A 25,601-nucleotide genomic window follows, 5' to 3' on the forward strand; every position below is an offset into this window, starting at 1 on the left:
TCACTGCCCATTGGGCAGAGGCCAACACTTGGACGATCTCATCGGGAAAATATGGCGAAAATGAAGCATAGACGAGTGAACAACAGCAAACACATGCATTAGCTCGCGCTGGGACCTAGGTGAAAGGATTTTGGGAAGTAGGCAAATAATCCAGCAACTCCTTTTCTTGTTACAAGAGTTTAACCAAGCCATTGATCCTTCGATGATCCCAATCTTGGCTGGAACATTGGTGAGGAGTACGCCGTGGGGGCTTAAAAAGGTTGTTTGGGAACCCCAGATACTCGGCCACCGTCAATCGTGAAATACGAATTTATACTTGACTAAGCCCTTCCGTGGCATTTAAGGAGAAGAGACTCCAGAAAAAGGTCATATTCAGTTGAGCATATATACAAATCAAGGCCACCCACCCATGCTGCACCCTGGTCTACACGCATCAAGTATCCGACCCTTGGGGAAGCCCTAAGCGAGCATCCCCGCTACTCGGCAACCCCGGGACTTGGCATGGCCCCGGAGGTAAACTTCGGCCCCAAAATCTCAGATGTTGGCCCCGAATCTCGAATATGGGCCCCTGACCCTTAGGCCGAACTGACTATTGAGCATCTGAATCCGCCGATTCACGTAATACGTCACATCATAACTCCGCATCGCAGGAATCTTTCCGAAACAGAAGACGCTACGTTGTGATGATGCAGCATTACTTATTGATCTCTATTTCCGCCTTCACTATACACAAACGCAATTTCTTCAATCCTGAATTTTTAGTTCGCCGCTCCAGTCATGGTTCGGACTCTCTTGTCTCCCGTCGTACTCTTGACGACCGCTGTTGGGCCTGCCTTCGCACTACCCGGAAAGCGCTCATCAGGTTTGCCTGCTTCATCCACCCCCGTTGCCGGAAGTGGAGGTGACTACGCAACCGCAACTGCATCTGATGTTACAACTACAGCTCAGACCACAGAATCATCGCCATCTGCAACTGAAACTATTATCATAGCAGCAAAGGGACAAGATGAGGTAAAAGCCGACGGTAACTCCAAATGGCTCACTTACTGGGTGACTCGTGAGCCGGACTGGTGCAATGGCGCAAACTCTAGCCACACTATCACAAGTCCTAAGGTTAGAGAGTACCAACAGCCGCCAAATATATATTATGGGAGTCAATACAAGGACCCAGACTTCTTAGATGGCTGCTCATATGATACCAATGGACATTCATTTGGTTGTGATGGTTGGAGTGCCTCTTGCCGCGTGGTAACCTCTAACGGCTTAAACGGAGAGAAAGTGGCCACTTGTGATGATTTGGACGTCTTGAAGCTTATCACATGTGTTAAAGATGCTTCGGCAACAACAGCCACGCAGACAATCGAGGCTTCTGATGCAACTACTACTGGGCCTAATCCTGCTTACACATCAAGCTGCAATGAAGTTAATCTCAGCTTGGATGCGTGGAAGGATGAAAAGATGGAGGACTTTTTGCTCGACCTGTTAGTCAACCTGTCTCAAGTTTCTTCATTGATAACATCCAAGTCATGAAGCACTAATACAAACTAGGGCTGATAAACTTCCTTCGGACCATGAAGGAAGCTTCATTGATTTTATGAATCAACAGCTCGCCCATTCAGGAACACATCTATTTTCGTGCACACTGTAAGCTTCTGAAACTTCTCGATATATCCAATACCGTGGCTTACTAGTACCTATTCTCGCCTACGACTAAAGAGATCAAACTACCGGAGGAATTTGTGATTCTCATGGCGAATGTTCAGACAATCCTCAATACTACTACGCCCAAGGAGCAATCAAGCGCTACACTGATTGGGTTTCCAAATTACTCAGAGCCATTAAAAATGCCCAGGATAACTTTGGGCTCAAACAAGTCTCACTTGTCAAAGAGTTTACAGACCATAAATTTCCTGATGTAAGTACCATAACAATGTTATTTACGGCCCTATACTCACGTTTCATCAAGCCAAACGACACCTGGATAGCCACACTGACAGCGGGGCTTCTCGGGACTGTGTCGGGTGTCTTTGGTACAGCCGCGGCGGCTATTCCAGGTCTCGTAAAGAGTGGTGCGATAGTAGCTGCCAATGCTGGAGAGAATGCGGCAGCAAGATCTGGAGTCACTGCTAATTTATTCGGCGCTGGCGCTGGTGCCAGTTCACAAGGAAACGGCATCGCTAACAGCATGATGCAGGATGCAGCATCTGTGTACGTATACATCAAAGTGCCTACATTGCCACTAGCTAACATCAATAACAGAATCCAAGGTGAACTCAACAATCTAAGTAATCTCGAAGATTACATGTGGAAGCTCTTGAATTTCACCCAATTCGCATTTTACAGCTGGGGACATAATGCTCTTTTCAAAACCGCAAAGAACACAGGTTATAACACTGATGAGCAGTATATCAACACGCCTGGAAACCTAGTCGATATCCTGCGGGATGGAGGTTTTGCGAGTAACATTGAACCCGAGTCTTTGTTAGCTGCGACGATGTACGATAACAGTATGCTCAAGTTTATGTGGGGCTCAGCCATCGGGTATCTCTGGTCCACGAGCAGAGTCGTTATCTACAGGATTTCGGATGTAACAGAGTGGATAGAGGATGACGACGACTATACACCTCCCGATGGTCCTTGTCCTTTGGAACCGTGGGAAACCGATTATCAAGTTGCCGTATGCGACGAAGACACAGGCTCTATGTATATTCTGCAGGCCTTAGGCAGCAATCTCAAGGGAACCGACAGGTTGTCACAATATGGCTTATCTGTTCTCGATATGGCCAGATACGCCAACTTGACGCAGTCAACATACGGATTCACCAAATGGCTTACCGATGCTAGTGCAAAGAAAATACAGACTAACATCATTGAGGCTCCTGTGAATGCCACTCCACCATTTGTCGGCATTCCTGTTTGCGACCTGGATGCTCTCAAACCTTTATGGATGGCTGAACGTGCAAGGGATCAGTGGTACGATGACAATAAAGATATGAAGGTATTTACCTAGTCCCCTTCCAAACTCCCTTTATTCATTACCAGTATGTGATTCTCACACTTTGCAGTGGAAACTCACCTTCATTTCGAAGAATGTCTGCTCTGAAATGAACGTCACTATCGACGACGAGGTTCAACATTGGCCACACGGCAGTGGCTGGTTTCCAAAGGGTGGAGATTGGGTTTTGGCCGGCGTTTATTCCGGATACGCGAAGTGGCCGAACTGGCCAGGGAATGAAAAAGACGACTAGGTATTGAGAGCTTAGGCCGCATGTAATTCTGTGGTTATTTATGGTTGAAATATCTGGATGATTGAAATCCTTATACAGCAATGAAGCTCCTCATATAACTCTCTCCAAATTGTGTACTTGAAATTCCGTTTCATTTCTATTTTGAACTCATCTATTTCCGCCTACACTATTGTATACTCGTACCAATAGAGGATGTATTTATACATCGCTTTAAAGTTCTTAGTAGACGTCAAAAGCTTTTCTGGTATCACTGGCAGTACTACTAGTAGTAGGTAATGAATAATTCTCGATGGTAGTCAAACTTAACAGCATCTCTCTTGTGAGGATGCTCAGATACTCACAGAGATCAGCATACGGCGTAGCATACGCTGCAGGGGAAGTAGTAGCGGTTCGACGAAAGTAATAGCTTGAGGAGAAGAAGAAGAAGAAGAAGAAGAAGAAGAAGAAGGGAGAAGCTGAGATGAACTAGATACGCATGTAGTAGGCAGTGGATGCCTAAGTGGATGCCGCAGGCATAAGGCACCCCCGAAGGGTAACAACACCAGTTCGTTACAGTAATAGATAAACTGTTATATTTTTTGAATCGTTGATAAATAACTAGGGTTGGTGATTTAACAGTTATATATACCCACCCTATCCCTGCTAGTAAGCGCAAGTGCAAGTGTAAGTACCAATCCCCAAGACTCACGCAATGTGTATATGCACTACTCTCTGGGCTCATCGCGGTTTGACTCAACGGGGAAGTCTTCCAGGCATCACCTCACTTCCTCTCCTTCCCATCTCGTTCAATTTCGATTTCAATTTTGACCTCTCATCAAACAGACTTCCATGTCACCAGTCATGAGTCTCATTCAAAACAGCTACGAGGTCCTCGTCATCGGTGGAGGTCCAGCAGGACTCGCAACCGCAGCATCTCTCGCAAGAGCCGGCCGTCGCGTGGCAGTTTTCGACTCACACGAATACCGCAATGATGTAACGGACCAGATACACAATGTTCTCATTCATGACGGACAACACCCTGAGCGATTCCGAGCGTTGGCAAGACGAGAGATCGACAATTTATTCGAGACGGTCACTTTCATCGAAACTACCATCATCCGCGCGTGGACCTTCCAGACCAGAGACTCGCGACATGAATTCAAGGTTCTTGATCGGAATGGGACTACCCACAGGGGCAAGAAGTTGATTCTTGCTACTGGGTCCGTGGATATTCTTCCTGATATCCCCGGATTTCAGGATCTTTGGGGGGATGTCATGTACGATCCTTTTCCCTTTTCTTTCTGCTCTGAACGTTTCATCTAACTAACGCGTTATACATACATGTCAGTGTCCATGGAATTTTCTGCGACGGATTCGAAAAGAGAGGAAAAGCAGCTGGTGTCCTCGGACTATCCTCCCTCGACGACATCGCGCCCACGCTGATGGCCTACTTCCTCTCACAAAACGACCTAACAATCTACACGAATGGCGAGGATCCCTCCAAATACCGATTCCAGGATAACCTCGATATGGCCCTGGCGCGCGGCTGCAGGCTCGATTCACGCAAAATCCGACAATTCACACGCATGCAGGATGATTCAGTCATGATCCAGTTCAGACATGGGGGTGTCAATCACCTGGGCTTTCTCATGTTTACGCCCCCTACGCGAAATCGGGCGCAGAATCTTATTTCTCGGCTTGGGATTCAGACTTCTCACCGAGACGGGTATGCTATGGCGAGGGGGCCTCATGGAGAGACGAATATTCGGGGTTGCTTTGTGGCTGGTGATACTTCGACGGTGAATAAGTCTATTGCTGTTGCTTTGAGCTCTGGTATGTGGAAGAGGAGAAAGGGACCTTTTTTGAGAAGGCAAAGCTAACACTGTGGTCTAATAGGCACGATTGCTGGTTCTGGGGCTGCGAGGCAATTGGCAATTGATGAAGGGTTGGAGGCAACTAATCCGCGCTTCACAATGGAAAACGAAGACGAAGATGAAGGCGAAGATGACGACGACGGCGAGGACGACTTCGACGACAACGAATACTGATCGGATTTCATTCAGAATTAGGCGAAACTGATGGAATAACAGGCATAGCTCACCATCTTCCAGATTCCAGCAGATATGCCTTTATTTAGATTCATCCGAAGACATCAGACCATCCTATACCATCGCATGCCATCCCATTAACCTTAAGCTGTATAGTTCACTAACTAACTAACCAAATCGACAGTGCAGCCTGAAGCCTCAGGCGACCACACGGAGACCCTCGGCGAAAACCGGGAGCCGAACGGGGTTGCCGTCGGGAATTGCTTTTAGCCAGACGAGCTTTTTCCCAATCGCAGATCTAATCTTTTTCTTTTATCCTTCGCTGGGGGTTTCTTCCTCTTGACACTCTGGTGTACCGCATTGAACCCGTGGCGGCGAGATCTGAACGACTGCGTTGTCTACAACTACAGTGGCCGCCGGGTCATGCAGGGAGAGGGTACCACAACGGGCAGCCGGACACATGGAGCCTCGGCCTCGGACAGAGACATTTCGTTTTCGTCCCCCGCAATTGAGGGCAGGTGGCAGGTCTTTCCGACAATCCTCTTCTTTCTCTTCGCTCTTCCTCTTCCTCTCCTTCTTCATCTAACTTTTTGTGTCGTGGAAACCATGCGCAAACCAAGAAAAGTGCCCTGGTGCATGTCTCTTCGAAAATACACCACCAGCAGGGTAGCGCAGTTCACCTGCAGCAAACCATCCCGCGCATGACGTGTGGCTGAAAGACTTGACTGACTCGCAGAATGTTGCGAATAGGACTAATCATCTCATGAACATCGTGGATACACACTGATCACCCTAGGTCTATGTCTATTGATTTCTCTTTAGGGGATATCTAGGCTAGCTAACAACGCACTTGACCTGAAGGCATTAAATTCGTTCTCATTTACATCACATGCATTAACCTTCCCCCCAAAGCAATGGCCCTGACCATGGCACAGCAACGATCTTTGGCTTCGAAGGAGCAAGAAAACAGGGAGAGAAAAAAAAAAGATAAGAAAGGTATGTAAATCCCACCCGCGCACCAGCGTGAAACAGTTTAATAAAAAAGAAGAAAAGCAAGAAATGTTATCGGGGGCATAGATCTGTTCGCTGACTTTTAATTGTCCTCGACGCAGAGCATATTTACTCATCGGCGAGACCAAGGTTCTCCTCGGCGGGGACCACACGAACGGTGTTGGTGTGGCCCATACCGCCACGCCATCCCTGGACGCAGACGATGGGGTCGCCCTTGTTAACGATGCCGAGCTTGAGACCGTGGTTAATGGCCCACTTAAGACGGCGGTCGACATCCTCCTGCCAGATCTTGACGTTGAAGTCAGGCTTCTTCTCAGAGAAGTAGAAGGGCCAGACACCGCGGTACAGGTGAGAGTACCGGGAAGCGGTAGCGTTACGAGTGACCATGATGATGGGGCAGACGGGGCGGTACTTGGACAGAAGGCGGGCGGTTTTACCACTGCAAATTTGGTCAGTACGCAATCAAACACGTCAATACTCGACAAACGACAATATTCGACATACCTGGTGGTCAGGACGACAATGGCGCCGGCATTCAGCTCCAGACTGGCGCTAACAGCGGCCATGGCAATGGACTCAGATGTCTCGGTGGGGCGAGGAGCCAGGTTACGGAGCTCATCAAAGATCTGGAAGTGGGGGATGGTGACCTCGGCCAGAAGGCAGGTCTCGTGCATCATCTTGACGGCCTCGCAAGGGTAGTTACCCTTAGCAGTCTCACCCGACAGCATGACACAGTCAGCACCGTCAAGGACGGCGTTGGCAACGTCCGAAACCTCGGCACGGGTAGGACGGGGGTTGTATGTCATGGACTCCAGCATCTGGGTGGCACAGATAACGGGCTTGCCCTTGATGTTGCACTTGGCGATCATCATCTTCTGGGCGATGAAGACCTTGGGGGCGGGGATCTCGATACCCAGGTCACCACGGGCGACCATGACACCGTCAGTCTCTTCGAGGATCTCGTCGAAGTTGTTAACACCCTGCTGGTTCTCAACCTTGGCAATGATCTGGATCTCCTTGCCCTCCTCGCCGAGGACCTCACGAATGCGAGTAATGTCGCTGCCGCGACGGATAAATGAGGCAAAGACCATGTCAACGTTGTTCTTGACACCGAACTTCAGGTCGGCAATGTCCTTCTCGGAGAGAGCGGGCAGGTCTACGTCGGTACCGGGCAGGTTGACACCCTTGCGGGAAGAGATGTTGCCGTTGTTCAAGCACTTGACGCGCAGGGTCTTATCATCCACAACCTCGATAACCTCGAATGACAGAATACCGTCATCGACATAGATGAGCTTGCCGGGGGAGATCACCTTGGTGATGTTCTTATAGTCAAGGTACCTGTTGTTGCAAGTCGGTCAGAAAACAATTGTTTGTGTTCGCCACGATTGTGGCCGAGCAGACCCAGCGGTCCTGCACAAGCTCCGAGGAACGAGAATGAGATCTTACATGTTCTTATCGTCACAGGCGGTGGCGTAGGCATCGTCGGTGGTGATGTTCAGCTCGTGGCCGATCTTGATGGGGATGTCGGCATCGCCAACGGTGTTACCAGTACGGATCTCGGGGCCCTTGGTGTCAAGGGCGATGGCCAGAGGACGGCCGGTCTGGACGCGAGCAGCCTCACGGGCGTGATCGATCACAGATTGGTGGTACTGGTAGCAAGGTCAATCGGATTATCCTTCGATGGTAATCTTACTGATAAGCTACTCACCTCATAAGAGCCGTGGGAAAAGTTCATGCGAACAACGTTGAGACCCACTATAATCCAGTCAGTCCTATCCGATCAATTTGCTATGGAGGAGCTTCGCGCCGTACCTGTGCGGAGAGCGTTGATCTTCTCGACGGAGTTGGTCTTGGGACCTGCGGAGGGAATCTGGTCAGCAAAAAGTTTTTTTCCCGTCACCCCATCTTGCTTTGTGAATGGGCTAATGGTCTCCTCTTCCAAGTTTATCCTTGGGGCAAAGAATGAAAAGAGAGGCCTTGGGGCAGGCACATACCAATGGTACCGATGATAGAGGTGCGGCGGAAGTTCTTGGCCGGCACCATCTCGGTGTTAAGCTTGGAGTGCCATTCCAGCTTCATGCGGTTGCTCAGGTGGTCGAGGGAAGTAGTGGCCGCCATTTTGTATTGCTAGACAAACTGTTGGATAGTTTAGAGTAGCAGAAGGGGAGAATCAATTGGACTTAAAGAGGAGGAAGGATGGGGAGGGAAGCGAGGAGGGGGGGGAGAAAAGGTGGGTGAGGGGCGGGAGGGAAAATGTTGGCCGCCGATGTCTATCCCCGGTGGACGTGGACTCCTCCGCCCCAGCTTTTTACGGTGAATGGAGTACGGTCTACGGTGAGTCGTCTTGGCTTACTTTACTTTTGTCTTCAAGTTCAAGTTTATTTGCCTTTGGATTTTCATTCCTCCCGTTTTACTTTTATTACATTACTTTTATGATATCATTTGTGCCTGCCCAACTCTACTGTGTACCACCCTGCTGCCCACGCCCTGCTGTAACCCGTTGGACACTATCGGAACCGGCGGCAGCCCTGTCGGCTAACAATGGGGACAGAAAAAAAAAAAGGGAAAAAAAGAGAAAAAAAAACACAATCAATGTAAACCTCCGCAAGTGGAGGATCGTGCTGGCATAACCAGCGTAGATTGGGTCCCATTTATCATAGAATGTGACAAATAGTGACACCCAATTGACTGAACCTCGAACCCCTCCTCCTGGACAGAAATGGCATTTCGGTGGGCTCAACCTGGTCCAACGCCACGCCACTATCGATAACGCTAGCTATCGATACCGAGAGCACCGTCCCACTAGGGAGGGTACCTTAGGGTAGCAGATCACTGCTGGGAGGAGCACCCCTAACCCCCACTTTCATTTATGCTTTCACCGCTTTAGGCAGAACAAATATACTGATTCATGAGCGATATCAGGTGATATCAGGTGACCTTAATTGACCAGCCACTTTGATTACATAACATCACCAGCCACCGTCATGTGAAAGAGACCCACGTGAGGCTTAGGGTCCCCGTCCGCTGCCTGACCTGCTAACTCGACCGCTTCGTCCTCACGATCTACAATTTCTGATGCTCCTCAGTCTTCTATTCCCTTTCTACCCATTCTTCAAAATGGTGCGTGCCATATTCTCTCCATTCAGTGGCCCATAGCCCCGACCATCTCAACAGCCCGAACTAACCTCAACATGTCCAAACAGTTCGGCCGTATCACTCATTACGCATTTGATGCGGTACTCTGTAAGTCTTCCTTTCTCCGCTTCATTCAAATCCAGAAACGAGTCAGTGCTGACTATGAACCTGACAGTCTCTGCCTTCCTGGCCGGTGTCAAACGCTCCACAGGTCTCACGTAAATCACCCCATCCTCTCCTCCAACCTCGGTTCCTTCCTCTTTATACCATACGCCCTACTCTCGGGCACCGAACAAGCAAGCTAACTCGGTTGACCTCGCCGCACCTCCCTTGTGAGGGATGTGTGTGTGGGGACGTTTGACAGCCCCAGTCTCGACTCTGATAAGATCTCCGACAGCAAAGACGTCAAGAAGTGGATCGACAGCTACCTCGGTGTTGGGGAGTGGGTTATGGATCAATCGGTGGCGGTGATGGGTTCATCAGGCTGGTTCGAGCGGAGACGGTGATTCCGATTTGACCATGTAACTTGGCAAGCGACGACAATTTCTTCGATCCAACTCTTCTCGACTTGATATCCGGCGCGGTCGTGATGACTGTACGACTTTTTCGACGGCATTTGTGCATGTCCTATGCACATTCGCTTCACGCTTGAAAGTGGACTTGCAATGAGGCCATGGCTGGATTCACGAGTGACGACCAACTCTTCTCTTCTCGCGCTGTGCTGCGCTGCACTCCATCCTCTACTTTTGACATCCTGTTCAGAGCTACGGCGTCTTTGGCTTCCATTCTTGCTTCTTTTCGATACCTTTTGTACCTGTATCTATTCTACCTGCGCCTTGTGGAATCCATTGCATCTTACCTCACTCAAACAGTGTTGAATTCAATCCGTAGTCTACACTATTACATAGTATATGGGCTCTATGGGGGTGGATTGGCTTCTACCTAGTTATGTTGAGGCCGTTATTATTCGAATAACTCGTGTAGGAAGAGGCTGAAAAAAGATCGACAGTCTTATTAGACTTTGCAATGATTGCTTATGGAAGTGCAAACAGAAGGGGTATGTAAACAGGAGAGACACAGGATGACATGGTGGTATCCACAACTTGAAAAGAAACACGCGATTTATGTTTTCAGGAGGGTGTCAATATCCACGCGGCGGTAATAAGAGATGTGGCCCATTTCCTGCCAATAGTGGGCAATGTACTCCGTAGACACAAGAATGAGCTGAGACGATATGTAGGTGTCTGCGAGCAATGATTCTCCTAGTTAGACATTTTCACATGCTAGTCTTATGGGGGAAATGATAACTCACCATCATGGAAGCCAAGGCCGGCGACGTGTCCCTGGGCATGTACAATGCGAGCACCCTTGAAGGGTTCCTCGTTTCCTACCTTGATGAGACCCTTTGGTCCAATATCGCTGGAAAGAAATGTGGTTTCTCCTCGGGGCACATTGGGATCTCCTGTCAATTTGAGGGCATGCAGACTTCCACTCGGGACTTCGCCCGTTTTATCCTCAACCTCCTCATCTTCCGGTGGGTCACCCTGAATTATAAGAAGAAACTCACACCCGTGAGCTGAATAGTCCCCGACCCAAATACCTTGATAGGGTTTTGCTTTAGTTGGTGTGTACAAAGTCGGATCGAGCGTGGAGTAAGTAATCATAGCTGAGTTGTGGCCCGGCGATATCATCAATCGAAAGTTTGTCCATCGACGAATGCGAAATGCTTCTTGGGATGCTTCAGACCAATGCCCAGGATCTGTTACATCCACGTCTTCAATTGATCTGACTACACGACTTTTGCTGGGAATAGTCGGGGGTGGCCAAAGGTGACCAGACTCTTGGACATCGGTATCCTGATTGGAGCACAGAATAAGTGAATTAAACAGGTGGTTGGCCTCAGCAGGCATGTGCATCTTGCGCTCTGCCATCCAAGTTTGACATTCAGATGTCGGCTCTGATGGCTCCATATCCTTGAGGAGTAGCACAGGGTCATCTAACCACAAACTGACAGTGGGGTGGAATGACTGGATCATCACATCTGGGTGTGCATCCCAAACCTGGAATTCAGGGGAGCCTCGATCCGCGATTAAACGGTATGCTTCTATCACGCCCCGTCGGTTATCATAGCGGGCAAGAATCAAATTTCCAGTGTGTTCATTGTCTGCGAACCAAATTTTGTTCTGAGGTATGAACCAGTAGGGCAAATGGGCGAGGTATAGTCGGCGAAATGTGTCAAAAGGGCCCGGATCATGGATCGGAAATGGAAGATGGGAGTTGAGTAGTCGATTCCACAAAAGGTCATTGGAGGCATGTTCGGTGAGGGCACGGCATGTAGCGGACACGCGGGCAAGATCGTGCGGGGAAAGGAATGAAAGTATCGAATGAAGGATCTCGGCGGGTAGTTTATCGATTATTGATGATGCGTGAGTAGTACGGGTCCACTGTTGGTCATGGAGAATATCGTCGATGTACTTTCGGCGTTTCAAAAGCGCAGAAGCCTGTCCAACAAGTCAGTGCAAATGCCCTCACCGGCCGGCAGACGAGATCGCCTTGCCGTCCACGGTTCTAGCTTTGGGTGGGATATACCTCGCTCGAAGAGACCACGTCTGCCATGCTCCCGATGTTGGTCTTGAAGAGAGGAGGAAGTGAATGTGGGTATTGATGCTAGCTCGATCCCCCTTCGGCAACGCAGATGACATCACCTGAGAGCAAGCGGGTGAAGGAGCATTTGGTGATGTGGGGGAGAGGATTGCAACAAAGAGTTAACTAAGAAGGAAGGTCCGCCCTGGACAGGTTCCAACGAGACGGGCTCTAATGCCGGGACAAAGTGTGTGCGTTGGAGACGAGGGAACCAGGGAGGCACAGCTGGATGTCAAAGGTGAGTGGTGGGCCAAGCTGATAAGATAATGAGACCCCAGTTGAAAACGGAGCCTATTCCGCAAATGAAAACAGGGCGTGGGGTTGAACCACAAATTCGACAGAGGCTGGCTGGGATAGATTTCAAGGGCGACGATCTTCGGGACCAAACTGGGGGAAGTTGGTTCCCCGCGAGTGGCGATGGAGATCCTTCGGCCCGGCTGCGGTTAAGCTTCCAATTCCATCGCGTTGGGGAAGGTATAGGTAGGAGGGTTGTGCCATTGAATATTTGGTATTTTGGTGTGTTAAACAAGCATTAAAGGTCTCAAGGAAATCAATACTAGCACTGGGTTATTTACGATTTCTCTTACAGATTTGGGTAGTAACTATACCAAGTATGCCCAGCTGATGAATACTAACGATCTATGTAAACATAGTACTAGTATTCAAGTTTTCAGGTGAAATGACTGCGACCAGCCAATCTCACAGAAAGAGTAATCCTTAATTTACACTTCGCCACCTGATCATAAGGAGCTAAATAATTTACATCGACGATGATATGCTCTAACAGCGGCTGGGCATGTTTACTGGGCACTGAGGAACACGTGACCACCATTCCCAAAACGGCAAGTTGTTTATCATCCGGAATAGGTAAGCACATATCAGCCCAGAGACGCGCAGGCGCGACTCTGCTGCCTGTGCCTGTGCCTGTGCCTGCCTAGTATGCCAGCCTGACTGCCAGGGAAGGCGCCACTGGCCCCACCTGCGCGTCTGAATGTTTGTTTATGTTGTGATGTATACAATTCAAGTTCTTCTTTAATAAGCGTGGTGCATTAAATCCCTTTCTCTCTGATTTGTTGTTGTCATCCTAGGATGCTTGCATTTCTATTCGGCCCAACTCTTTGATAATCTAAACAACTACCTTGTACTTTGTTGTACGACTCAGTCCTCAATATTCCATTCCCTTTTTTTGATATTGCTTCTCTCGTCAATCACCACGCAATATGGAGACGCGATCATCCTGCCGAAAGCGCAGGAATAGTGCTATCTCAATCTTGACCGGCGAGCCTCCTGTCTCCCATCGGACGAGACAAGCTGCTGCTGGAGCAACAGAATATGTCGAGTCCAAGCCGCAAGAGACAAGTACACCTCGGAAGTCTAGGAAGCGTGTACGTTTTTCCGACCCCGGTCCTTTGCTGCATGAAACTACGATAGGCTCCACTGGCTTGACTCCGACAATAAAACGCACCTCATTTGAGCCTTTTGCCAAGTTTTCTCGGCGTGGAAATCAGACCCCGAGTCGCAGTGCACGCCGGAGATCGGCACCATTACCTCGTTTCCAACGGGCTTTTGACCCAGTCGAAGAACATGACGAGTTCTCGTCAGAACGAGTCTACCAGTTCACTCCTCTACGCCAGATTTTAGATTGCCGTACACAAAGGAGAATTCGCCGGATTGGATTGAGCGATGAGATCACTCAGATCGAGCGGGAGAAACGCGAGAGCCGCAATTTTGAGAAGACGCTATCCACACTCCGCCAGCAGCGAGACGACTTGCAACGTGAACTGGATTCTATAAAACAAAGGGATGATGTCGATAGCCGTCTTCCATCCTATGAGTCATATTGGATGTCGTCCCAGCCTGACGTTCAGCAACCTGGGCCCGAGCGAGCGATTTCTTACGAAGGAATATCCGTGGCTTCCGATAGAGACCAGAATGAGCCATCCCAATTTGCCGATGGAGACACATTCACGCTCAATGACAGCGCCATAATTGTCTCCAATTCGCCAGACCTTCGTGCTATGCACGACTACAACACACCGGAGCCGGATAGTCTGATGTACGGCGACGAATCAACTATGGCAAACATCGCGACCCAGACATCATTTGTTGATAAGAACGCAAATTCGGATATGTACAAATTGACCCTGGACTTGGAGACGGCTCGATCAGAGAAAGAGAAACTGTTCAATAGATGCCGCTCACAAATATCCGCCTTTGAGGACTCCAGTATGGGTGATATCTTTCGCCTACCTTCACCTCCTCAAGACTTCTTCGACAATATTGTCAGCATCTTGACGACTGCTCTATCCCGTGCCGCCGATGTGACGGAGGCCCTTGAGGGTATCAACGAAGAATGCTCCAGTCTAGGCTTCTCTGGCGCCAGCGCGGAAGAAGTGGTCTCTGATATCAAAGACCATTTCCGTTCAGCACGCCTGGAGCTCGAGCGGGCTATCCCGGGTGAGACCGCTGGTGTCAGCCTAGCGAACGGAAAAGCAACACTAGGTACCCTAGTACAACGAGTGCGGTCATTGGCAAAAGACCTCCAGGCGGAGCGCAAACACCACCATGGCTCGCTAGGCCGAGAAAAGGCGCTCCGAGGACAGTTCGACAACCTATTATATCGGTATGAAGCGGCAGCAAACAAAATCGGCAACCTTGAGGATTCCATCGCGTCCTCTGCCCGCGACATGTTACATACCAGAATGCGACTTCAAGACCTCGAAAACGAAGACCAAGAAAAGACGGTTGGGATTGACAGATTAAATACCGCCCTGGACAAATATCATGAGGATATGAAGAGTCTTGAAAACTTGGTCAACAGGTTGGAAGACGAAAACGTCGCCATAAAGGCGAAGTACAAACAGCAGATTGCGAAACTTCAGCAACAAGTCGCCAGCGAGCGGCAACAGCGCTCTGAAACCGAAAGATCTGCTTCGGAGTATGAGACGCGCATTCGGCTACTTGAAGAAACCGTCGAGCAGAATCGGATAAAAGCCTGTGATCTGATGGCGCAGGTGGAATGCCTTGAGAAAGAACAACGCGTTGCCTCCAATGCCCTCGACAAAAAGGCCTCGGGGGAACTGCAACAACATGAGCAAGAAACGGGGACGCTCAATGTTCGTATTTCTGAGCTTAATACATCACTTGATGAAGCAAAGTGCGAGGCAGATCGTCTGCGTCAGGTCAATATCGGTTTGGAGGAGCAGTTGCGGATCGAAACTGAGGCTCGCGACGAAATCCTCGATAAATGGGCCGCTGAGCAAGCGCGATCATTTGCTTTCATGAAAGAGAGCGTGGGCTTGGAGCGACGGCGAGCAAAGGCTCGTGCCGCTAATTGGGAGCTCAAATCCGACGATCTTATGTCTGATGGAACTACTGTTATGGGTAGTGAACCTATTACGCCTGTCAGCATGACTCGTTTCGTTGATGTCGAGTACGGACGTGGCAAGAACCGCAAGCGTATCGACAGCGGTGTTGGGATTCTCACGAAGGAGGATCTTTTGAGCGAGGATGTCCCTGGTCTGAGAACTGAGCTGGACTCAGATCCTGATCTGCCTACTATGGATTTAATCGATGCATAGTTAGATGGCGTACCTACCTGCTCTCCATTCACTCTTTTCTATTTCTTTTTTTGTCATGGTCTGGGTTCTATCCGTTGGTCAATCTTTCTTGTCTAAGATTTCTTTTCAATAGTCTTTGCATATACGGAATTAAAGCTAATCAGCTAATTTCACATTTTCAATTATAATTGATTCTCCTTACTGCCCTCTCGTAACCGGATTGGATGGTGCTTTGGGACCGAAGGGCCCCGGGGCGCGTCGCCTTCGGACGATAGTGATACTACCAATGCTGCATATCGTATAATATAAAACTCCTAGAATATGAAAAAGTTTAATCTCGTCCAATGCGGGGCTGGGAGCTTCGTCGGGTTCACCCGCTTGCAAGATACTCGTACGAGATGCGCTCGCACGTCGCAAAGTGGAGACATGAACACGAATGAAGCACAGATCTCTGCAAGAATGCAACATTGTTACAACTCCCCCGGACTGCAGTCAACTTTCAAGCAGCTCCGTGAACTTAGCATATATCTCTTAAGGAATGGTCATCCTAAGTTTGCTCTGTTGCAGCCTCAAATATTATTTCAAGATGCGATTTCAAGCCGCGGCCACCATCGGCCTGATCACCTCATTCCTCTCATTACCAGCAGCCACAGACCGTGTTTTGAGAGACGGTTCGCCAGAGTCTGTAGGACTTCTCCCGGGGCCACTTGCACAAATGCAGATGAATCTGAGCCAGTATACTCGCCCAGCAAACTATGGATCCCACTCGTACGATGAAGTACATCCCATTTTACCAGGAGGCTCTGTTATCGTCGGCCACAAGGCAGCGGTCGTGAGCTCATTCGCCTTCGGCAATGCCAGTTTATATGCTAATGCAAATGGCACGCTTCTTCCACCCAACGCATGGGTCTCAACAAAAATGGACACGATTTATGACATGGCTAGCTTAACGAAAGTATTCACGGCCATCACAGCATTACGAGTCATCGATGACGGGAAATTGGATCTACACAAACCAGTCGCGTCCTATATTCCTGAGTTCGCAACGAATGGGAAAGGGAATGTCACCGTTCTGATGCTGCTCACTCATACCAGCGGGTTCCCTCCTGATCCCGAACCAGGGCTATACGACCCGAGCTATGAGGATATGCAGCAGCGTGTCGAAGCAATTATTCAACATAAACTGGCCAATCCTCCTGGGTCAACCTATACGTACTCGGACCTCAATTTTATGAACCTGCGCTTCATGCTAGAGAAGATCACCGGAACGCCATTTGAAGATCTTGTGCATTCTTGGACCCGAAATTTGGGAATGACTAGCACCTTCTTCAACAAGGGTAATATCAGAGCTGAGTCATTGGGTTATTATTCACGCATGGCACCGACCGAGTACCAAATTGAAGTCCTCGGCTCCTCTGAGCCTAAACGTCCCCAGCCGGTGCGAGGCACTGTCCACGACGAGAATGCCTGGGCTTTGAATGGAGTGAGCGGACATGCGGGTCTTTTTGCTTCCGCGGGCGATGTGGCCATTTTGTGTCAGATGGTCTTAAATAACGGGACATATAATGGCAAGAGAATCCTTGACTTCGAAAAGCGTTGACTTGATGTTCACCAACTTCAACGGAAAGTTTCCCGGCGATGAACATGGCGTTGGGTTTGAATTGAACCAGTCTTACTTCTCTGGGCCTATGGCTAATATCCAGGCTGGTGGCCATACTGGGTTTACGGGCACATCACTTGTGGTTGATAGAGCTTCGGATACATTTATGGTTCTTCTGGCTCATGCTGTGCACCCGAATCGGACTTGGTCTAGTAATAATATCGTTCGGCAGGCACTAGGTTACTGGGTAGCTCGGTCGCTTGGTCGGGATTTTGCTTTCCCGCTCTGATCTATACTACTCATAGTAGTAGCAAACATTTGTGAAATATGATGAAATTTAATATTAGTTAAACGCAAATGGCCTTTCAGGCAAAGACATGATTGGTATCTCTAAAAACAAATGTAATCCCGCAGTGTCCCTATGACGAAAATTTAAATAGCCGAGTGAAGATCGGTCCCAGAAGCAACTTGCGCAGTTGCAGTGGTCTGGGATTGTCTAGATTCAAAGGAAGCCCGAGGAGACGAGAAGGGAGCAGTCTTGTGACCTGGACCGCGAGCCTTGGGTTCATGACCAGGGCGAGCAAAGAGAGCCCCGACAAGATTCAACAGATTACCCGTCCGCAAACCCATTTGATAGCTCAAAGTCAACGTGGTCACCACCAGTTCCTCCTGCAATTCCTGGTTCTGCTCCGCCAGGCCCATAAACTCAATCCGGGCAATCTTCTTTAGACCCCAAATGTTCATTGTGAGCTTGGCCACGGGTAGTTGCTGCTCATCGCAGCAGACAAAGTCCCATGTGGTGAAATTGCTATCACTGGACCAGGTCAGGGTGACCGGCTTGTCGGTAGTAGATGCGGCAGTGGAGCGATGGGCGTAGGAAGTCTTCAGGCGACTCTGCGCAACGATTTGGTCTTTGCGTCCGTGAACTTCGTAGTCGGCATCGATGCTGACTACGTTCAGATCGCCGAGGCCGAATACCTCGCCGGTGGAATAGCGCTTGAATTTGAGACGCTTCTTGGCGATTTGGTACTCGAGGATGTATAGGGGCTCTGCGTTGGGCGTATTCTCGTCAGAAAGGAGCGATTTGAATTTCCGCCAGCCAAAGTCCACGCTGAGTCGAGGTGGTACCGTTGAGCTTTGAGGACCTGGAGAGTCGGCCGTAGTATCAGGTTGTGCACGGCGAGTGAGTTCGACGGGAGGCTCCATGGTGAAGAAAATGGATATCTTTGGGTATGAATTGGACAGCTCAAAAATTAAATCCAAGCAGTTCACCTCCTGAACTGGCCCTCGGGCTCCTTTATACGTGTCGCAGGGCTCGTATTGATAGATTCGGCCCACATTCTTTTTTTTTGTTCTGGGCGGCCCTCACGCCCAGCGCGCCCAGCATCCCGTGGAGAGGGGCGCAGTTGGACGATTTAGGTGGTTCTGAGCGCAACAACCAATAGAAATGGAAATGGAAATGGAAATGAAAATGGTGATCGGGCGGTCCCCGTGATGGTACGTGCTGCAATCCAATGGGTGTGATGTCATGGCCCCCAACTTTGGCCCCCAAACTCAACCGCGATGGATCAAATCGGTGGGTTTTTTATGGACATGTTTCGGCTTTAACAGTTCTCCATGGTTTAGACTATGTAGTCTAGTTTAAAGCGGCTTAGATCAGGTTCCGAATGGTCTGAGAAAGGTTCTACGAGCCTTCCACGCGCTACTAGAGGAGAGAGGGAAAGAGTGTTGGAGTGAGCAGCCACGATCTGCCCTGCCACAGTCCCCAACGGATGATGCTGTCACGACGTCAAATTATATAGAGGCCCCAACGCGTCCCGGTTTTTGACTTTGACCGATTTCCCCGTGTATATATTCTCTACAACTTAGACACACACACACCCACAGGTAGACGATCATATCTGCCTCAACAGTCATGCCCAGCCAAACCGAGCTCCCCAAATACCGCCTGAGAGTGACGGCAGGTCCGGACTATGACCGATCAACACACCAACAGGTTGCCGTCAACGATAAGACGCTACACTTTGACGGCGACCGAGCAGCAGTGGACGTGGGCGTCCATATCCAGAACTTCTCCGGTACTCTGACACTCACATCTGTCCAGACCAGAGACGAAGGAGGGACTAACAACAGAGACAGGATACCCTGAGAATTCCCCAAAGACCAGCCCATATTTCTCACAGCCGCTACACGCCCATGATCAATACTCAATATCTTGCTCGTTCACTCCGAAAGAGAATATCAATGGCAATGACCTAGTCTTCGGCAATGACTTCGACCATCCTATCCGCGATCGCCTACCAATGGGCTTCAACGCCGCATTGAAGACAGTCAAATGGGCGATTGACCCCTCTATCGATGGTGACGCCTATGCCGACAAACCATATCTCTACAGCCCCGCCCTGGCAACGTGGAATCAATTCCGCATCGGCGGAAAGAGTAATGCGGCGACTCCTAAATTGACGACCGAGTATGTTGTGGAGGAGGGCGCTGATGGAGATGGTGTGGAGAGTCGCGCTGCAGTCAACATCTCCGGTGATACGGCAAAGGCTCGCCGAAGCCATTTTCAAAATGAGAAGCACCGCAAGGAATTCGATTTTGAAGCTGGTAGGACATACTTGGCTGACTTTGGCAATGGGTACCTCTCTTTCAGCGGTAAGCGATTGTCGTTCAAGTTTTCTTTCAAATTACTAGTACCATCTTGGCTATGAAGGGACTCGGAGTTTGGCTAATCTCATTTTCTGGCAGATATGTCGATTCATCTGCCCGGATTCACCATTCCGGTGATCAGTATGGTCGATGATACAATGAACGAATTGCGCTATGTTCTCAAGAATGTCAAAACCGGTGAGGTGTATCTGGCTGTCCTTTTCACTGTTGTTTGGGACCAACCTGAACTTGAAAAGGCGCAAAATGGCGAGCAGACAGGAGATCAAGACGTGGACTAGCCTCCCCAGAATATACTCGAGAATATACTAGTAGTATATTACTAGTACCACTACGTTCTACTAGAGGTGTTCACTAATCAAATACTCGAATGGCTTTTATTCAAACACCTATTTTCCATGGAACACCGGCGCGTCCCAAATCTATATACAATCTCATTTCTTACAGACGCTTCAGGACGTCATCCAGAACTTCAGTGGTAGAGGCCTTGCCGCCCATGTCGGGGGACAGGAATTTGGCCGCATCGAGGTTACCGTCGACGGCAGCGTAAATCTTGGCAGCGGCAGCCTCCTCGCCGAGGAACTCCAGCATCAGAGCAACGGAGCGCAGGGTAGCGATGGGGTTGGCAATGTTCTGGCCCTCAATGTCGGGGGCACTGCCGTGGCAGGGCTCACCGATAGCGAAGTTATCGCCAACGTTGGCGCTAGGAACCAGACCCAGAGAGCCGACCAGAGCAGCGGCACCGTCGGACAGAATGTCACCGTACAGGTTGGGGGCGACAATCACATCGTAGTACTCGGGCTGACGGAAGAGCTTGTAGACCATGGAGTCGACGATCTGCTCCTCGACCAGGACGGAGGAGAACTTATCGGCGGCCAGGGCCTTGCGGGCAGTCTCACGGAACAGACCGTCGGTCTGGGACAGGACGTTCGACTTGTGGGTAATGGTGACCATGGGCTGGTCGCGGGTGGAGGTGGGGGCGGCGGAGCGGATCTTCTGGCGGCGCAGAGCGATTTCACCAGCAATGGTGGAGATGCGCGAGGAGGCACGTTCGGAGATGCGCTTGATGGCCTCGGCAACCTTGCCGTCGGGGCCCTCATAGGTCTTCTCCTCCTTCACGTACAGGTCCTCGGTGTTTTCACGGACGATGACCAGGTCAATGGGGTTGCCGTTGCTGTTGCCGAGGGTAGTCTTGACGGGGCGAACGTTGGCGTACAGGTCGAGCTTCTTGCGGAGGGCAACGATGGGGGAGGAGTAGCCGGCAACCTTGGTGGAGGGGGAGCTGGGGGCGAAAGTGTTGGTGACTTGCTCAATGGATCTGAATTGGCAATACTGAAGCTGATTGCTTACCTGACGGCACCGAACAGAGCACCATCGCACTCCTTCTTCAGGGTCTCGACGGTCTTGTCCGGGAGGGCGGTACCGGTCTTCTTGAAGGTGTCGTAACCAGCCTCCAGGTCAACGAAGTTGAACTTGAGGTTCAGAGATGAGGGGAGGGATTCAAGGATCCGACGGCCGGCCTATATTTTGTCAATTGATTGCCCAGGGAGCACGATGACTCGGGTTGTCTCGTTGCGTACCGGGATGACCTCCCGTCCGATACCGTCACCGGGGATGAGACCTACATGGGAGTGATGAGCATGCGTCCGCGGCAGATTAAATACAAGAACAACAATTTCACTTACCAATGCGAAGAGTCCGAGCAGCAGCCATGGTGAATTGTTATGGGAATGCTTCCTGTCTTCGACGACTCGCCGTCATCGGAGCTTTTTCGTTTTATGCCCGGCTCCGGGTGATCATTGATCCGGGTATACTTGTCTCCGGTTTTCGCCAGGGCAAAATGTACAAGAGAAGAGTAAGGATAGAATGGAGAATGGAATTGAGTAAGCCAGGGTTGTCTTTTTGGACCGAAGTACCGTTGTCTAAGACTATATTAGCGAGTTAAGCCCCGAAATATTCACCTCGACGCAGCCCTGTAGAAATCCGCCACAGGGTAAGCGAATCAGCAAGCATTGCCTAATTGGGACTGTTCTCGCGAGCATGGACTGTGTGGCTGACCCATGCTCAGGCCCCTCTAGAGCCCCTCCAGGGCCCCTCTTTGACACGGAAATTATAGGTTCCATCCTTATTTTCATGATTTCTTTGTTCCACGCTACCTCAGTGATTTTTCAGCTGCAGAAGATTAAGTTTGAGAGCTAGTTGGATATCCACGCTAAACCTAAAGTGGTCACCAACCGCGATGTACTTCAGAACTGGAGAGATGTATACACTCGCGAAATGAGACCAAATGTTACAAGAAGATTAATATTTAAAGATGTGGCAGCCCAAGATTAATCTTCAGAAATCACGACCAAATAGTACACTCTTCACCCTTGCTGCTTATCCTTGAATCGCCTCCTTATCTACTCTGCAACTTTAAACTGTTTCGGATGCAACACCTCATCAGCATGGTAGTGGACCACCTCTCATCCCGGGCGGAATACGGACCCATCTCGATGGCCAGACGAAATATCGCAATTGCTGAGCTTGTCATTTTCTCCGCCATTCACCTGATCCAAATCCCTATCCGCTTTACACAAGAATGGCGATACTGGCACAATCGGAAAAAAAGGCATATCGCGCGCTGCTTCATTTACTCTTGGTTCAGTATGATCGGAATTTTATCGCAACGTGAGTAGAAAGATTCTTGAGTGGGCTCGAATTATCGAAAACTAAAGAAAACCCGCTTTACAACAGTTCGAATCGCTAGCTCTGCGATGATAATTTCTAAAAGTCACCCCGATAAATCGATGCTCATTGCCGAGGCTTGCTTGCAAAGCGTGGGCCTCTCACCTCTTTTGTTTGAGGTTAGCTTGGTTCTTTTGCGATGGTATGTATATCATTCTCGGTTTTCAATGACGAGAGGTTCTGCTGCCCGCTCTTGGATTGACAAGACTAATGTGCGTCTTTTTGCAGTGGCCAAGCCGGAGAATACGGCAGGGGAAACTCGAAATGGTCCCTGCCCATTCGCATCGCACTTCATGGTTTCCGATTCCCAATCTTTATCGCCATTGTGCTTGCGGTTGTCGGTGGAATTATCAACATCCGACCCTACGGAGAAGCTGGTTCGGTGGTGCTGGTCGTCACATTTGTGTTCGTCTGTGGCTTGGTCGGATGGCTGTCGATTAAATGTCGATCTATTCTTCCTGCAACGGGCCGCCGAGGCGTCATGTTAACGATGTTAACTCTTCCTTTCTTGTTGATTCGGGTCATTTATTTCCTTTTACAGGAATATGGCCCCCCAGCATTCAACCCGGCTTCCGGGAGCGTGGGGATCCTTGCTGGCATGGGATTATTGATGGAACTCATCATCATTGGAATCTTCGTGCTGGCGCGCACGGTGATAGAGCCGCTTTCGGGACCGAGCGAAAACAAGAGGCACATCACAACAAACGATGCAGAGTGGACTGGGAACTGAAGAGACCAGGGAATGCCCCTGCTCGGAAGGCATAATAGCTTAATTGTCTGGATATCTTGAAAATTTGAATGAATCATAGTAATTTCGTCGTATGATTTTCGGGCTTTGCTGCAGCATAGGTCTTTGAAAGCTCTCCTGAGACGAGCGATAAGCCACGTCCTCGTTACAGGATCGGCAACTTCAATCGCCACCCGTAGTGAAAACCCCATTCTGTAAGGGCCGAGAAGTCCAGCGCTGCAATACTCGACAGATCTGCAAATTTGATCCCGGAAGTAGGTCACCATGGCTTCGTGGGGACCTGGATAGGAGAAGGTTCTCAGAGTCTCGTGGACGATCACCATGCAAGAGTAATACCCGCAGTATATAGTAGCATAGATCATGTCGGAGTAAGTTAAGATGACGGGGAACAAGGGATCATTTCTCCCAGATAGAGCCTCGGTGGGAGGGGGAGCGATTTTAGTGTACTGCTCGTACCAGGCATCGGTTCTGCTTTGTAGTGTCAGGGTTTCTTCTAGGGCAGCTGAAATGACCTGTAGGGCTTGTGGGGTTGACACGTCCATCTCTTTCAGATGATAGAGCCTATGGACAATGCTGGGGGTATATGTGAAGAAAGCAAAAAATTCCTCAATGATGTCGTGTAGATGTGTTGGTATTCCTGGTGTATATTGCTGTCGCATCATCTGATGCCATTCTTCCGAGGCTAAGAAGCAATCTTCCCCGGAGAACATTGAGTGCATGACCTGGGCCATGGTTAGAACTTGGAACTCGGGCTTAAGAGAATGTGTTGAAGGGGCAATGATCGAGAATAACTTACGACTAGCCCTCGGGAATTCTTTAGTAAAGTGATATCAATATCGTTTCGATAACGATCGGGACCTCTAGCCTTGATCAGTTGGCCGAGCCCTTTCGCATGTTGCATCCAAGACTTTGGGTTCTCAGTGTCGGTGAAAAGCTGTCCAAAAATCAGGTTTTGGACATAAAAAAGCGAAAAATGTTCCTCTCATCTTACCTCATAGGTGCAAAGCAGTACTACCGCACAAAATATGTGGGTTGAAAGACATTCGGAAGGATTCGTCAGAGCTTTGCGTAATCGAGACAATGCCTCCCCGTAGGAATAGCGAGCATAGACAATCATTTCTTTATTCTGGAGGGATTTTCCAAAATGGTGTGCAACAAAGGATTTGATAGTAGCGTCCAATGTCTGATTATATCCATAGACGGATGGCAGGAGACTAAACCAATGGGAAACACGATTGCTCTGAGTAGCCGGGGCCGGCAGGGCGAAATCGTCAATGAGAGTATTGATACTCTGCAATATGTTCAGATCTGCAGAGACCAAATCCGAAGGCTCCTCATTTGAAAAGAGGATGAGTCCAGAACCTGAGGAATCACTTCCGAGGTTGGGTGATGATGAAGATGTATTGGAGGATGCGGAGCTGGACTGTTGCCGCCCAGAAGTAGCCTCCTCACGCAGGGCCGGCTGTTTCCGCTTACTTCGATAGGGCTTTCCTGCGATGAACTTAAACCCTTTATCGTATCCAGGGCAAGGTTGGCCATATGTCTCACACTTGGCACATCCAGGTATTCTTTCATCACACTGGCGGCGTTAGTACAGGTATAAACATCCAAATCGCTTCCCACCGCGCATACCTTGACCCTGCGCTTTACGCAGCGGCGGCAGCCACTGCTACGAGGCACTCCGACCATTTTCCAGCATATCGGATAAGTTGGGGAATTGATGGGATGCTCGTATTCCCATGGACGCTGCAGCATAGGCGAAATGCTGACTAACACGGCGGGGCTTTGTTAAACCGCTCCGACAGTCTGAGCCCTCCTCGTACAAACAACAACAACTTGAAACACATCCATGACAGCCATGGCATTGATGCTGCATTCGATGCATATTGAAGAGATCGAGAGATCCAGCAGTGCTTTCCGAGTCAGATTGCAATTATCAACTCTCAAATTCCTCATGGGATTGAGCTGTTGATAATGGTACATAAGCACTCAGCTGGCCCAAGCTCGGACCAGACCGAGGTCCTACATATCAGAGGGGTAAGACACGGAGCTGAAATCTGGGGGGTTTGATGTGTGTATGAGATGCATTGGGCTGAGATAGCGCGACGCTGGTTGCTGCAGGGCATATTCCACACGCGACTGATCGGCCATGGACCATGGACCACGGATTCCTGCGATCGGAGTGTGGCGCAGATCGATTTTCTGGTCCATGGGATATCAATTTACATGTCAGAT

At 49.6% G+C, this 25,601-nt stretch overlaps 13 protein-coding genes across 13 annotated transcripts; 8 read left to right on the forward strand and 5 right to left on the reverse strand.

Moving 5' to 3' along the window:
- Positions 1-777: 777 nt before the first annotated feature.
- Positions 778-1,530, forward strand: N7509_009360 (uncharacterized protein; the record flags this gene model as incomplete). Its single annotated transcript, XM_056633997.1, has 1 exon — positions 778-1,530. One exon carries the CDS (start codon positions 778-780, stop codon positions 1,528-1,530), a length of 753 nt encoding a protein of 250 aa, XP_056484617.1.
- A 400-nt stretch (positions 1,531-1,930) lies between these two features.
- Positions 1,931-3,010, forward strand: N7509_009361 (uncharacterized protein; the record flags this gene model as incomplete). The annotated part of the gene is made up of 1 exon (XM_056633998.1): positions 1,931-3,010. The coding sequence occupies one exon, from the start codon at positions 1,931-1,933 to the stop codon at positions 3,008-3,010; it is 1,080 nt and encodes a 359-aa protein (XP_056484618.1).
- A 1,078-nt stretch (positions 3,011-4,088) lies between these two features.
- N7509_009362 (NAD(P)/FAD-dependent oxidoreductase) lies at positions 4,089-5,275 on the forward strand (the record flags this gene model as incomplete). The annotated part of the gene is made up of 3 exons (XM_056633999.1): positions 4,089-4,504; positions 4,576-5,060; positions 5,124-5,275. The coding sequence occupies 3 exons, from the start codon at positions 4,089-4,091 to the stop codon at positions 5,273-5,275; spliced, it is 1,053 nt and encodes a 350-aa protein (XP_056484619.1).
- Positions 5,276-6,394: 1,119 nt separating this feature from the next.
- N7509_009363 (pyruvate kinase CDC19) lies at positions 6,395-8,404 on the reverse strand (the record flags this gene model as incomplete). Its single annotated transcript, XM_056634000.1, has 6 exons — positions 6,395-6,725; positions 6,791-7,624; positions 7,733-7,935; positions 7,995-8,041; positions 8,099-8,143; positions 8,281-8,404. 6 exons carry the CDS (start codon positions 8,402-8,404, stop codon positions 6,395-6,397), a joined length of 1,584 nt encoding a protein of 527 aa, XP_056484620.1.
- Positions 8,405-9,477: 1,073 nt separating this feature from the next.
- N7509_009364 (DUF1748 domain-containing protein) lies at positions 9,478-9,927 on the forward strand (the record flags this gene model as incomplete). The annotated part of the gene is made up of 3 exons (XM_056634001.1): positions 9,478-9,529; positions 9,597-9,639; positions 9,792-9,927. 3 exons carry the CDS (start codon positions 9,478-9,480, stop codon positions 9,925-9,927), a joined length of 231 nt encoding a protein of 76 aa, XP_056484621.1.
- Positions 9,928-10,543: 616 nt separating this feature from the next.
- On the reverse strand, positions 10,544-12,037 carry N7509_009365 (F-box protein; the record flags this gene model as incomplete). The annotated part of the gene is made up of 3 exons (XM_056634002.1): positions 10,544-10,683; positions 10,734-11,922; positions 12,011-12,037. 3 exons carry the CDS (start codon positions 12,035-12,037, stop codon positions 10,544-10,546), a joined length of 1,356 nt encoding a protein of 451 aa, XP_056484622.1.
- Positions 12,038-13,284: 1,247 nt separating this feature from the next.
- Positions 13,285-15,645, forward strand: N7509_009366 (uncharacterized protein; the record flags this gene model as incomplete). Its single annotated transcript, XM_056634003.1, has 1 exon — positions 13,285-15,645. One exon carries the CDS (start codon positions 13,285-13,287, stop codon positions 15,643-15,645), a length of 2,361 nt encoding a protein of 786 aa, XP_056484623.1.
- Positions 15,646-16,210: 565 nt separating this feature from the next.
- N7509_009367 (serine hydrolase domain-containing protein) lies at positions 16,211-17,513 on the forward strand (the record flags this gene model as incomplete). The annotated part of the gene is made up of 2 exons (XM_056634004.1): positions 16,211-17,157; positions 17,219-17,513. 2 exons carry the CDS (start codon positions 16,211-16,213, stop codon positions 17,511-17,513), a joined length of 1,242 nt encoding a protein of 413 aa, XP_056484624.1.
- A 143-nt stretch (positions 17,514-17,656) lies between these two features.
- N7509_009368 (uncharacterized protein) lies at positions 17,657-18,430 on the reverse strand (the record flags this gene model as incomplete). The annotated part of the gene is made up of 1 exon (XM_056634005.1): positions 17,657-18,430. One exon carries the CDS (start codon positions 18,428-18,430, stop codon positions 17,657-17,659), a length of 774 nt encoding a protein of 257 aa, XP_056484625.1.
- A 709-nt stretch (positions 18,431-19,139) lies between these two features.
- N7509_009369 (DUF1769 domain-containing protein) lies at positions 19,140-20,172 on the forward strand (the record flags this gene model as incomplete). Its single annotated transcript, XM_056634006.1, has 3 exons — positions 19,140-19,302; positions 19,364-19,879; positions 19,973-20,172. 3 exons carry the CDS (start codon positions 19,140-19,142, stop codon positions 20,170-20,172), a joined length of 879 nt encoding a protein of 292 aa, XP_056484626.1.
- Positions 20,173-20,332: 160 nt separating this feature from the next.
- lysB (homoisocitrate dehydrogenase lysB) lies at positions 20,333-21,604 on the reverse strand (the record flags this gene model as incomplete). Its single annotated transcript, XM_056634007.1, has 4 exons — positions 20,333-21,173; positions 21,242-21,411; positions 21,472-21,512; positions 21,577-21,604. 4 exons carry the CDS (start codon positions 21,602-21,604, stop codon positions 20,333-20,335), a joined length of 1,080 nt encoding a protein of 359 aa, XP_056484627.1.
- A 734-nt stretch (positions 21,605-22,338) lies between these two features.
- On the forward strand, positions 22,339-23,348 carry N7509_009371 (uncharacterized protein; the record flags this gene model as incomplete). Its single annotated transcript, XM_056634008.1, has 3 exons — positions 22,339-22,561; positions 22,628-22,760; positions 22,847-23,348. The coding sequence occupies 3 exons, from the start codon at positions 22,339-22,341 to the stop codon at positions 23,346-23,348; spliced, it is 858 nt and encodes a 285-aa protein (XP_056484628.1).
- Positions 23,349-23,528: 180 nt separating this feature from the next.
- On the reverse strand, positions 23,529-25,055 carry N7509_009372 (Zn(II)2Cys6 transcription factor; the record flags this gene model as incomplete). The annotated part of the gene is made up of 5 exons (XM_056634009.1): positions 23,529-23,558; positions 23,630-24,088; positions 24,163-24,300; positions 24,358-24,945; positions 24,999-25,055. 5 exons carry the CDS (start codon positions 25,053-25,055, stop codon positions 23,529-23,531), a joined length of 1,272 nt encoding a protein of 423 aa, XP_056484629.1.
- Between the last annotated feature and the right edge of the window lie 546 nt (positions 25,056-25,601).

The sequence above is a fragment of the Penicillium cosmopolitanum genome, assembly GCF_028827165.1.
Source record: "Penicillium cosmopolitanum strain IBT 29677 chromosome Unknown utg000009l:1.0-9042332.0:1.0-9050551.0, whole genome shotgun sequence".
Lineage (NCBI taxonomy): Eukaryota > Fungi > Ascomycota > Eurotiomycetes > Eurotiales > Aspergillaceae > Penicillium > Penicillium cosmopolitanum.